General features: G+C 44.2%; 2 protein-coding genes across 2 annotated transcripts in view; one reads left to right on the forward strand and one right to left on the reverse strand.

Moving 5' to 3' along the window:
• Positions 1–4,761, reverse strand: part of LOC309548775 (uncharacterized protein) — a gene marked incomplete at its 3' end in the record, with an annotated part of 157,048 nt that extends 152,287 nt beyond the window's left edge. The window contains 1 exon segment of the mRNA XM_082248721.1: positions 4,718–4,761.
• The window catches only part of LOC309550236 (uncharacterized protein), a gene marked incomplete at both ends in the record, with an annotated part of 809,557 nt that overhangs the window by 609,417 nt on the left and 186,542 nt on the right, over positions 1–13,598 (forward strand). Inside the window, 1 exon segment of the mRNA XM_082250647.1 lies at positions 10,836–11,388. Within this exon segment, the coding sequence (XP_082106773.1) occupies positions 10,836–11,388 (553 nt within the window).

The raw sequence follows: 13,598 nt of genomic DNA on the forward strand, positions 1-13,598 counted from the left end.
GAGGATTAGATAAAACCCCCAAACATATATTTTCTGAAAGCAGAGGCCCTGGAGAATAAAATGGTGGTAATTGTTAAGGTGTTCCTCGTACACAAATGTCACCTTCATATCCGGGTTTATTTTCTCCTTTCCCCCATTTTCTATGGTGTGATCTTTTCTACAATACTTTCTTATAATAATGTAACACGTCGTGTATTGTATTGTACACAAATTATTACCGACTCCTCCTCCACATTCCAGACATGTGATCATCCTCACCAATTGGATTTTTTCCTTTACCATTTTATGCTTTTTTTTGCACTCTTGTTAAGTTAAAATTAAAGTTAGAATTAAAAATATATTGAACGAAAAAAAAATTGTGTGTGTCGTGCAATGATAACAAGCTTGGGTATCCAGAAACGGCTGGTAGGTGACACTTCCATATACAGCCCAAGGAAGTGACAAGGAGCCCCTAGGAACCTTTGGAGGAACCCTGGCTGAGAAAGGCTGGACTAGGCAGTCATATATTATTATTATTATACAGGATTTATAAAGTGCCAACAGTTTGCGCAGGCTCTACAATGTTAGGGCAAACAGTACAATTACAATACAATTCAATACAGGAGGAATCAAAGGGTCCTGCTCTTTAGAGCTTACAATCTAGGAGGGAGGGTCAAGTGATACAAAAGGTAATAACTGTGGGGGATGGGCTGATGGAGAAAATAAAAGTACAGTTGTGAGGGACTGAAGGAGGGATAGTCTATGTAAAGGTAAGCCAATGAGGGAGTTGCAGTAGTCGAGGCGAGAGATAACCAGGGAATAGGGATGGGCAAATGGTTCAGGACGGGCATTAGTTTGGCTTGAACATCGTCCATTTGGGTGTTCACCCAACACCAGAAATTTCTGTGTGCGTGTTTTTCTTTTCTTAATTATTTTTTCAAGTTTGACACTATCAACGCAATTTTTTTTTTTTTTTTTTTTTACAAAATATCGTTTTTGAAGGAGCAATGATTTTAATTAATGCTTAAAATGAAAAGAAAAAAAAAAAAAAGAATTCCTTTAAATATAGTGCCTGGGGGTCCTCTTAAACTGTACCATTTTCTTTAGATTTTTTTCCTTTAGATTTATCAAAACCATATAATATGGGGTCAAACTTAAACATTTTACATTTGTATGCAGTCAGGCAGGCCCTTACACTACATAGTTGAAGGTAAATCTAACAACAAAAGTTATATAGTGTGTATCCAGCCTTAAGGCCCATACACACGATAAGAAAATCTGAAGGGAAAATTCGTCCGACGACCGATCTGCCGATTTTCAGATTGTTAGTATGGTGCTTTCGACAGCCAACTCCGACTTTTCGGCTGACAAAATCCTGATGTGCAGGCTATAAAATTTTTGTTGTCCGTAATACAACGTCCGATTTTCGTCTCATTAGTACAGATTTCGACTGAAAAAAATCTTAAGAGCAAGACTAGGCACGCTCAGAGAGAAAGAACACATACAAAGCAATACAACACATGACATCACTTCTGAAGTAGAATTCTGTCGTACAGGAAAATTCGTATGAAAATAACCTCTTTACTTTCCACATCAGACTACCACAAAAAATGGACAACAGATCGTTCAATAATCTGATCATGTGTACGGGGCTTAAGTCTGCCTGTAAAGTGGTGTATCTGTTCTGTGTATAGAACCTGCTGCAGCAAAACTGACATTTCTAAAGAAAAAAAAATATGACATTTAAATTGATTTACCCAGTCATTTTTGGCAATGGAAATAAAAAATTAAAATAATAACAGTGTGGGGGTCCCCCCTCTGTCCATACCAGGCCCTTTTGAAATCCCCACAATCATTCTCGGTGACTTCAACATCCCAGTTACTACAAACACTTCTGTTACTTCTAAATGTTTTAGTGTAACCTCCTCATTTGGCCTGAAGCAATGGATACACAATGGATTGAGGCTTCTACTCACTCAGCCTTGTATTCTCCCACCTATGCACTCCATGCATTCTCTCCAACAATCCTCTCCCTCTCTCTAAACACCTCTAGGGATGGGCGAGCGGTTTGGACCGAGCATAACTTCAGCCCAAAATGGCCCCTTTGGGTGTTCGCCAAACACCCGAATTTTCTGTGTGCTCTGCGTTTCTTCTATTTATTTTACTATTTACATCCCGCCGAGTGCACAATCAATAGGTTGTTAAGAAGTGAGGTCGGGAAACGGGCCACGGCGTCCTTAACAACAAATGAGTCATCAGCTGTCAGCAGGCTTCCCCGCAGACAGCTGAATGTAAAAAAAAATAATTGTTGGCAAAAAAAAAAAAAATGGGGAAAAAAAACGGCGTGGGGTCCCCACTGTCTATACCAGGCCCAAAAAAAGGCTGCATGCTTGGATAAGGGTTTGGTATAGATTTTGAGGGGAAACCCCATGCCAATTTTTTTTTTAAATGGCGTATCTTCCCCCCAAAATCCATACCAGACCCTTATCCAAGCACCTAGCCTGGCATGGCAGGGCAGGACAGGGGTGAGGACAAGCAAGTGCCCCCCAAACCATACCAGGCCACATGCCCTCAACATGGGGGGGTGCTTTGGGGCAGGGGGATCTGCAGGGGGATTATCGGAATCTGGAAGCCCCCATGAAAAAGGGGGCCCCCAGATCCTGGTCCTCATTTACCATAAAAGTGTCAAAAATAATGACATGAGCCAGTTTTTGACAGTTCCTTTATTAAAAAAATAAAATAAAAAAACAATGTCCCCTGATGTAGATCCATCGTCAATCACGACAGCTGCACCATCGACCCAAAAAAAGAAAAAAAAAAACCTCCGCCCACGAGGAAGGCTAACTGTCGAATGCCTGCTCCGCTGGGTGACAGTTTTTAAAAAGGTAAGGAGCAGAGCCACCTGGTCATGTCACCTGGTGGCCTTGCCCCCTTATGATGTCATCAATTTAGCAGGCACCAGTCAGTTACATCCCAAGGGGACGGGCCACCAGATGATGTCATAAGGTGGCCCTGCTCCTTACCTTTTTAAGTTCGTTAGACTGTCATTCCTTGAGGGTGGAGTTTTTTTTTTGGGGGGGGGGGTTTGGGGTGCAGTGGGCGTCGTTAATGACGATGGATCTACATCGAGGGACATTGTTTTTTTGATTTTTCTATAAAAGGAATTGTGAAAAACAGGCTCATGTCCTCATTTATTTTTACAATGTACCCCAAACTCATTCACATAGGGGGTGGGATCTGGGGACCCCCTTGTTAAAGGGGGCTTCATGATTCTGATAAGCCCTCTGCCTGCAGACCCCCACAACCACAGACCAAGGTTGTGGGGAAGAGGCCCTTGTCCCCATCAACATAGAGACAAAGTGCTTTGAGGGCATGTAGCCTGGAATGATTCAGGGGGGCCCTCGCTTGTTCCCCCTTTCCTGGCCTGCCAGGCTGCATGCTTGGATATGCCATTTGTTTTTTAAATTTTGGCATGGATTTCCCCTTAAAATTCATGCCGGAACCAAAGGGCCTGGTATGGATTTTGGGGGACCCCACACCGATTTTTCCCCAATTTTTTTCTTGCCGGCAATTTTATTTTTTTTTACATTCTGTTGTCAGTGGGGAAACCCACTGACAGCTCATGACTCATTCGTTGTTAAGGACCCACTGGCCGGTTTCGCTTCTTAACAACCTATTGACTGTACGCTCGGCGGGATGTAAATAGTAAACAAAAAAATGAAAACATCAAGCACACTGAAAATTCGGGTGATTGGTGCAGTTTCCCTCCGCCCAAACCGCTCGCCCATCCCTAGTGGTGTTTAGAGGGAGGGAGAGGATTGTTGGAGAGGATGCATGGAGGGCATCGGTGGGAGAATACAAGGCTGAGGGTGTTGTCACCAGAGTGAGTAGAAGCCTCTATCCTTTGTGTATTCATTGCTTCAGGCCAAATGAGGAGGTTAGACTGAGAAGTTTGGAAGTAGCAGAAGTGTTCGTAGTAACAGGGATGTTGAAGTCGCTGAGAATGATTGTGGGGATTTCAGAAGAGAGAAAGTAGGGCAGCCAGGCAGAGAAGTCATCAAGGAAAGTTAATACCGGTCCAGCGGGCCAATTGATCACAGCAATTCCTGAGGAGATTGGAGAAAATAGACGTATACAGTGAGCTTCAAATGATGAGAGGGAGGAGAGTGGAGAACCTGGAAGGTGCTCTGTGAGGATAGGAGGATTCCAACTCCACCTCCCTTGTGTTCCCTAGGTCTAGGTTTACACCTACTTCATTCATCTTATGGTGTTTATCAATAAATGAAGTAAACTGATCCATGTGCTAATTCATATACAACATAAAGTGCTTTGTGTTCAAGATGCTGTTCCCTGCAGATCCACTGCTTCCACTTTACACCTACTTCTTTAATCTTATAATATTTTCTATAAAGTAAAAACCTGTGCAAATTCATGTAAACATACAATATTTTTTGCTCAATATAGTGTTATCTGCAAATCCACTGCTTCCACTTTGCATCTACTTCAATGAAGTTCTGTTGCTCCAAAAAAAGTTCACAAATGAATGAAAAGTTGATAAGGTGTGAAAGTTCTCCGTGCTCCAAACTGTGCCAGCTGTAGTGTAGCCACGCCTTCTTCCACCTCTTACACACGTGATAGTGAGGGCGCCCCCTTAGTAGTGCTTCCCCACTCACCAGAGCAATATGACTCCCAGCTTTTCAGCTACCAGAGTCACAAACATCCTTCACACTCTCCTCACCTCCGATGGCAAAGAAACTGGATCCTCCTCGCTCACTCCTGCAAGTCTGCTGCGCTTTCTGTCAGTCTCCCTCCTAGAATCGGCTTCCTCCTCCGACCGCTGTTCCAGCAGGAGCTCCGCCTCTTCATACACACTCAGGGAGGAGAGAAAGGGGAAGGATATATAGTACATACACACACAGCACAAGGCCGTGTTCACACTACCAGACGGTTCTCAGGGCTGCAGTTCCTCTGAGCTCCACAAGGTGGTGACCTCACTTCTACCCAGACAGGAAGTCTCTATGGAATACAGACAGGAAGTGATGTTAGGTAAAGAGGACGTTCCATAGGACGTAGAGGGAGACACTGCAGGATCTGGCGGCAGAGGAGGTAATAAGTAGACTAACCCCTTCAAGGGGATCAGTTGATGATTAATATATATTGCTTCCAAAGCTGACCACACATGGATGGAAATGTGACCAATCCCTGCTGAACCAGCTGAATTTCCATGTATCTATGCTCCCCCTCATCCCCTTCATTATGTAAGTCATGCTGTGATAATCTCCCATTGGCTGAGCAATATTCTCATTTGTCTCTGAGCTCCTTCTTGCTATTCCTCGTCCTGCCTGTTGTTTCCTTGGATTGATTTTCTGTGTAGTGACCCCGGCTTCATCTCTTGGATGCGCTTGTCTGTTGCTTGTCCTGACCTTTATCCTGATTCCTGGATCTCCTCCTCATCTCTCCTCCATATCCTCTTACACAGCTTTTCTCCACACCTGCAGTGACCCTGGGGGGTGGAAAGTTGGCACCAGCATGCAGCAAAACCCATCCCCACCATTAGGAGCTCCGGAGAAAATTGTCTGCTATTTACACTCCGTTCCTCCACACGTCACCTGCTCACATGAGAGATTACTTTCACACATTCCTGACAGATTTCTGTATGGTAAAGGTCAAAGTTCACTCTTCAGTTTAGGAGAAGTGGGAGGCACCCGGGAGCAATGATTTGGTTTGCACAGGATCCTCATATAGAGGGCCCCTCAAATATTCCCATCCAAATGTACATCCATCCAGAGTCTATATGTCCGATGATATTACTCTGACCTCACATACCCCAAACCCCCCCACCCCCCCCCCGCCCGTTCAATTTCCCTCCATGTGGCTTTTTTTTATCTCATGCTCTTAGGATGTGGGTGGACCCTTGGCATCCTCGTTAGCAAAGTGGGTCTGTTGGTCCTGCGTTGTATGTAATAATGTCAGAATGCCTGCAACAAGCTTTTACTCTGCGTAGTGTGGGGGTCTGAGGTGGGGCTTTAATTAAATGGAAACCTGAATGGTGAGGTGAGGAGGATTCTGGGAATTTTATTTGATTTTACTATTTGTGTTCAGATCTAGAGTTTTGCTCCTGTGAAGTCTGGAGATCATATGACCATCACATTGCCTCCACCTCCCTCCCTGATAGAATAGAGAAATACAAAGAAGATTCTAGAAGTCACCAGAGAGATCATCGAGGAGAGGTGAGCGGTGCTGGGAATTCTGGGGCATTATCCAGTAACAGACAAGGGATGTGTCTGGATGGTGACTGTATCATTGTGTGTGTCAGGTTCCTATAAGGTGTCAGGATGTCACTGTCTATTTCTCCATGGAGGAGTGGGAGTATTTAGAAGGACACAAGGATCTCTACAAGGACGTCATGATGGAGAATCAGCCGCCCCTCACATCACCGGGTAAGAGGAGACTTTATTGTAAAGGAGAGAGCAGTACGGAGGATCCACCTAGATCCCCCATCATCTGATAAACACATAGAAACAATGTATTCAGTCAGTGTGTGTGTTTCCTACAGATGGATCCAGTAATGGGAACCCACCAGAGAGATGTCCCCGTCCTCTGTATTCCCGGGATTCCACACAGGAAGGTCACACCATCCCTCACCATCATCAGGTAGATGAGGAACAATCACTGATAGTATCATTAGGATCTGTACCAGGGGCGTAACTACAGGGGTTGCAGGGGTTGCAATCGCTACCGGGCCCCATGCTCCGGGGGGCCCGGTAGCAAACCAGTGGGTGAACTTCTAGGATCTCAAAGGTCACACTTGCGACCGGGCCCTGGCATTTCACCACTGTGGGGAGGCCCCAAGATTGCAGGAAGGGGGCCCACTGCAGAACTTGTGAAAGGATCCTGATGCGGGACCATAATAAAAGGCCATGCAATGAGATTAAAGAGCCCCAGGATTAGTGGGAAGAGCCCCGGGCTTGAAGGGAAGGGCCCCGGCCAGGGGTCTGGGGGGCCCTTCATGGTTTCTTGCATCGGGGCCCTGAAGGTTCTAGTTACGCCTCTGATCTGTACATTATCTGCATTGTTACCATTGATGTCATTTTTATTATATATTCAGAGTGCAAACCTGAGAGATTCTAAAGTTGAGGTTAAAGAAGAGATAAAAGAGGAGGATGATGAGGATGGGGTGATGAAGGAGTCAGAGTTTCTAAAAGAACACAAAGATCTGTACCAGGACACCATGGTGGAGTCATCCAGCTACAGAAACCCACCAGAGAGATGTCCCCGTCCTCTGTATTCCCGGGATTCCACACAGGAAGGTCACACCATCCCTCACCATCATCAGGTAGATGAGGAACAATCACTGATAGTTCTGATTTATATACAGTATATTTGTTACAATGAATGTTTTATTATATATTCAGAGTGGAAATCTTGAGGATGATAATATTGATGTTAAAGAAGAGTATAAAGAGGAGGATGAGGAGTATGGAGTGATGGAGGAGTTTTCAGAAGGACACAAGGATATGATGGAGCCACCTAATACCAGGAACCCACCAGAGAGATGTCCCCGTCCTCTGTATTCCCGGGATTCCACACAGGAAGATCACACCATCCCTCACTGTTACAAGGTTACTGGAACGGAGCTTATAAAACTCAGACTCATGGAGACAATGTGTGTATTTTTATGTGATGTCACAATAATAAATCTTATATTTTACAGATGATATTTTTTCATTTTCTTGGTTTAGAGTGGAGATCCAATCGATATAGAATTTGAGGTTAAAGCAGAAGAAGAAGAGACGTATGTGAGGGATGATCAGCAGTCTATGGAGGAGGATGGAATAACGGGGACATTTATAGAGGAGGACACTCCTACAGAGATCAGCACAGGTGGGTCATTAACAGTAAATACATTCCTCCACCCATACTGCTCACTGATTGGTCCAGAGTAGGGCGGGGACTGGGTGATATCAGCCTGTAATCCCCTGGTCACTTTCCTGAGCTGTGTCCCCATCCTGTATTCCTATATTTCTCTCGGATAATCTTCCTTCTCCATGCTGCAGAAACAATTTATGTATCTAGACTGGATTTATGTTGTACATTACATAATTCTGATACTATATAGTCCTAACTAGGGATGATCGAACAAGGGGGAATGGCAGAGGATCCACAAATCCAGGTGTGAAAGACTTGTTGCATCTTTCCCCAAAAGACTCCTGGCTGTATTAGATCAAAAGGGGGCTTCTACTAAATACTGAGCAAAGGGTCTGAATACTTAGGACCATGTGATATTTCAGTTGTTTTTCTTTTTTAATAAATCTGCAACAATGTCAACAATTCTGTGTTTTTCTGTCAGTATGGGGTGCTATGTGTACATTCATGAGGAAGAAGAATGAACTTAAATGATTTTAGCAAATGGCTGCAATATAACAAAGAGTGAAAAATTTAAGGGGGTCTGAATACTTTCCGTACCCACTGTATATACCCCTAACCCAAAATCTGCATAGTGGGGTCACCCTGGCATGGCAGAGTCAGCTAAACTACACTACGGTCACCCTGGCATGGCAGAGTCAGCTAAACTACTCTACGGTCACCCTGACATGGCAGAGTTCGGTCACCCTGGTATGGCAGAGCCAGCTAAACTACACTATGGTCACCCTGACATGGCAGAGTTCGGTCACCCAGGCATGGCAGAGTCAGGTCACCCTAAACTCCGGTCACCCTGACACTTAAAAGTATCCCTACAAAAACTAGATTATTGAATCTAACTTTAGTGGTATATAGTACCCTAACTACACTGCATATCCCTTTCCTCACACTAAAAGAACAGCTCCATACAGCAGAAGATAATTGCAAAATGACACTGGAGCTTTACAAGCAGCAGGAGAAACACAAATGCTTCTACTCTCTTCAAAAGCCTCTGTATTACAGTGCTAGAGGTTAGGCGGGGCTATGTTATATACTGGGGGTCATATTCACTCATGATTGGCCTCTGGTCCCCATAGTCACTCCAATCACATTCCTAGCAGGCTCCTGCCCCCCTCATTGGCTTTTACTGACTTTTCTGGGCCAATCACGGGCTTTTAAAGCCCAATTCTTGTCCCATTGCATTTTGAGCGGTTCTGGTGACCGAATTCCGAACTTTTACCGCAAAATGTTCGGAATTCGGCCGAATTTGGAACACCCAATGTTCGGGTCGAACCGATGGTCGACCTGAACCGTTCGATCATCCCTAGTCCTAACTTTTGCATCCCATATAATAAGTTGTATATTACATAGTTATTGCTTCATTTGCACCAATTTTCTACCAGCTGGACATTTTATATCTTACTTTCAAAAGTTTTTATTTTTGAATAAACACAATAACAAAGAAATTGTAACATAACATTTCAATAACAGAACTGTGTAACATGTTAAAAGGGTATCAATCAGCTTATAGGGTACACATTACGATAGCCTTAGAACACATGACTTCTAATTCCTAGACTTGCGTCATCATATGAAATGCACTTAGAAACCCATCAGGTTGATACTCCCGTGAGGAACTCCCACTATCCAAAAGCCGTGGGAGCAGCTCACGCCAATATCTCTACAAGTTTACCAACCATTTTCAATGAAGAGGAACAAGGTAATTATGAACAGACATATGAAGTTGTGCATGAACCAACCAAAAGAGACCCGGTAACGAGTTTGCAAAGCCCCCTAGGGAATGACATTTTATATCTTATGATTTGATTGGTGCACAGACTTTTACATGTTGATAATAATGTGATAACATCCTCAAGCGTGGGACTTAAACAGAAAGTGATAATGAGGGAGGAGTCAGTAACCCAATGATGGTGGTCTTCAGGATCAGTCCAGTCTTCATCTTGGTTGTTCTCCCCCCATCCTCACTCTCTGACCTCTGGTGGGGCTCAGCCCCACTGTTATTCATGACTAAATCATGGACTAAATAAGGAAGTGCGGGACTTCTTGTGTTGGGAATATGGCAATGAGTGATAGAGGGGGTAGGCACACTCGTCCTATAATCCTCTCATCACTGTCACTCCTATAAAAGACAGTTCTTGTTGTTTCCTCACTCTCTGACTAAGGTCCATGAGTAAAGAAATGATCTGGTAGGAGATCCAAGCACCCATTTACTAGTTACCTTGAGGGTGGAATTGTAAGATTCTCAGAGACAAAGCTGCCTGATATGGGCGGAGTCCTGGTTTAGGGGAACCAATCTGCTGATGTCTATTAATAATCTTTGTATTTCTATTTTAGTAGATGGATGGGAGATGAGGAAAACCTCAGAGGATTGTCTCACTTTGTCTCCAGACTGTAAAGTAGAAGATGAGGACATCACACAGTATAGTCCAGGAGAAAACCCAGCTACCTCAAATGTCCATCCGGCACCACACAGTGTAGATGGACCATTGTATTCCTCTTATCCTGAGGAACCTCAGACTGTGAGGGACAGTGCCGGACCATCGTATTCCTCTTATCCTAAGGAACCTCAGACTGTGAGGGACAGTGCCGGACCATCGTATTCCTCTTATCCTAAGGAACCTCAGACTGTGAGGGACAGTGCCGGACCATCGTTTTCCTCTTATCCTAAGGAACCTCAGACTGTGAGGGACAGTGCCGGACCATCATATTCCTCTTATCCTGAGGAACCTCAGACTGTGAGGGACGGAGCTGTCCTTCCAACAGATAAGAGGTTTTCCTGTACTAAGTGTGGGAAAGATTTCCATTTTAAATCCCATCTTAATGTACATAAAAGATATCACACAGGTGAGAAGCCGTATTCCTGTCCTGAGTGTAGGAAATGTTTTTCAATCAAGTCACATCTTTCCAGACATCTGAGAGTGCATGTGGGAGAGAAGCCGTATTCATGTTCCGAGTGCGAAAAATGTTTTGCACAAAAATCATATCTTGTCAATCATCAGAGATCTCACACTGGAGAGAAACCATATTCCTGTTCTGAGTGCGGAAAATGTTTTTCACAAACGTCCAGTCTTTACAGTCATCAGAGAATGCACACAGGGGAGAAACCATATTCCTGTTCTGAGTGTATGAAATGTTTTTCAGACAAGTCACATCTTTCCAGACATCTGAGATTGCATGTGGGTGAGAAGCCATATTCATGTCCTGAGTGCGGGAAATGTTTTGTACAAAAATCAGGACTTGTTGTACATCAGATGTCTCACACAGGGGAGAAGCTGTATTCCTGTCTTGATTGTGGTAAATGTTATTCAACGCATTCCAGTCTTTACAAACATAAAAGGTCTCACACAGGAGAAAAGCCATATTCCTGTTCTGAGTGTGGGAAATGTTTTTCACAGAAGTTCAATCTTTACCGCCATCAGAGATCTCACATGGGGGAGAAGCCGTATTCCTGTTCTGAGTGTGGGAAATGTTTTTCACAGAAGTCCACTCTTAACAAACATCATCAGAGGTCTCACACAGGGGGGGATGCCACATTTGTGTTCTGAGTGTGGGGAAGGTTTTGTATTAAAAATCAGAACTTGTTATATTTCAAAGGTCTCACACGGGGGAGAAGCCAAATTCCTGTTCTCAGTGCGGGAAATGTTTTTAAAACAAGTCCAGTCTTGACAGACATCAGAGATCTCACACGGGGGAGAAGCCACTTTTCTGCTCTGAGTGAGGGAATTGTTACTCACTGAAGTCCTGTCTTCCTGTACATCAGGGATCCCACACAACCCTTGAGTTGTATTAGTGCCTTGGGTGCGGGAAATGTCTTCTATATGAATGTTGGTGGACATGTAGGGAAGAAGCACACCCTGATATACACCTCAGATATACTCCATGGCTGATCTTCATCATGTAAGAAACACTTCATAAGGAGATCAGAGATCACCAAAGACATGGATGAAGTGTTGTCCCGTGTTGGCCATTGATAGCAGGAGAAAAATAAAAAGACATTATCTTTCATTGGCTGAGTACATTATGTAGTGTAACCTTTCACAAACACTTAGAGGTCTATTTTCTAAAATATTAGTTGAACAAATGTGATTTACCCAGCCATGATGAGTATGGGCTGCAGTTTTATGTCACACAGTGATTTCCTATAATCTTTGGCTCCATTTAGTGGCCATAATGTGATATTGCATTATTTTTCCTCATACAGGTATTTCATTTTCATACTTTTTATGGCCACTAGATGGAGCTGATGATCATAGGAAATAAATGTGTTACCCACTTGCCGACCGCCCGCTGCAGATATACTTTTGTGTTTTTGTGTGGGATTGTGTTATCACATGTGTCCTGGCAGAAGCAACACCTCCCATAGGATCCATAGTGTGAGAACAGAGGAGGATAGTGAAGGCTGATTTGCCATCCATCTGGTAGAAGCACACTGCACCGGGGGGGGGGGGGGCTTGGTTGTCAGAGGTAGGGATTACCACTGAATGTCAGAGGTAGGGATTACCACTGAATGTCAGAGGTAGGGATTACCAGTGATTGTCAGAGGTATGGATTACCATTGATTGTCAGAGGTAGGGATGACCAGTGATTGTCAGAGGTAGGGATGACCAGTGTTTGTCAGAGGTAGGGATTACCAGTGATTGTTAGAGGTAGGGATGACCAGTGATTGTCAGAGGTAGGGATGACCAGTGATTGTCAGAGGTAGGGATGACCAGTGATTGTCAGAAGTAGGGATTACCAGTGATTGTCAGAGGTAGGGATTACCAGTGATTGTCAGAGGTAGGGATTATCAGTGATTGTCAGAGGTATGGATTACCAGTGATTGTTAGAGGTATGGATTACCAGTGATTGTTAGAGGTAGGGATTAGCAGTGATTGTCAGAGGTAGGGATTACCAGTGATTGTCAGAGGTAGAGATTATCAGTGATTGTCAGAGGTACGGATTACCAGTGATTTTCAGAGGTATGGATTACCAGTGATTGTTAGAGGTATGGATTACCAGTGATTGTTAGAGGTAGGGATTAGCAGTGATTGTCAGAGGTAGGGATGACCAGTGATTGTCAGAGGTAGAGATTACCAGTGATGGTCAGAGGTAGGGATGGCCAGTGATTGTCAGAGGTAGGGATGGCCAGTGATTGTCAGAGGTATGGATTACCAGTGATTGTCAGAGGTAGGGATTACCAGTGATTGTCAGAGGTAGGGATTACCAGTGATTGTCAGAGGTAGGGATTAGCAGTGATTGCCAGAGGTAGGGATGACCAGTGATTGTCAGAGGTACGGATTACCAGTGATTGTCAGAGGTAGGGATGACCAGTGATTGTCAGAGGTAGAGATTACCAGTGATGGTCAGAGGTAGGGATGACCAGTGATTGTCAGAGGTAGGGATGGCCAGTGATTGTCAGAGGTAGGGATTACCAGTGATTGTCAGAGGTAGGGATTACCAGTGATTGTCAGAGGTAGGGATTACCAGTGATTGTTAGAGGTAGGGATGACCAGTGATTGTCAGAGGTACGGATGACCAGTGATTGTCAGAGGTAGGGATGACCAGTGATTGTCAGAGGTAGGGATGACCAGTGATTGTCAGAGGTAGGGATTACCAGTTATTGTCAGAGGTAGAGATTAGAATTTATTTTACACGGTGAACTCAGAGGAGGTGATTGGGAACACCTTCCAGCACTTCCCCCCTTTTAGTGGTGGGGT

Source organism: Pelophylax lessonae, assembly GCF_965119305.1.
Source record: "Pelophylax lessonae genome assembly, chromosome: 3".
NCBI classification, from domain to species: domain Eukaryota; kingdom Metazoa; phylum Chordata; class Amphibia; order Anura; family Ranidae; genus Pelophylax; species Pelophylax lessonae.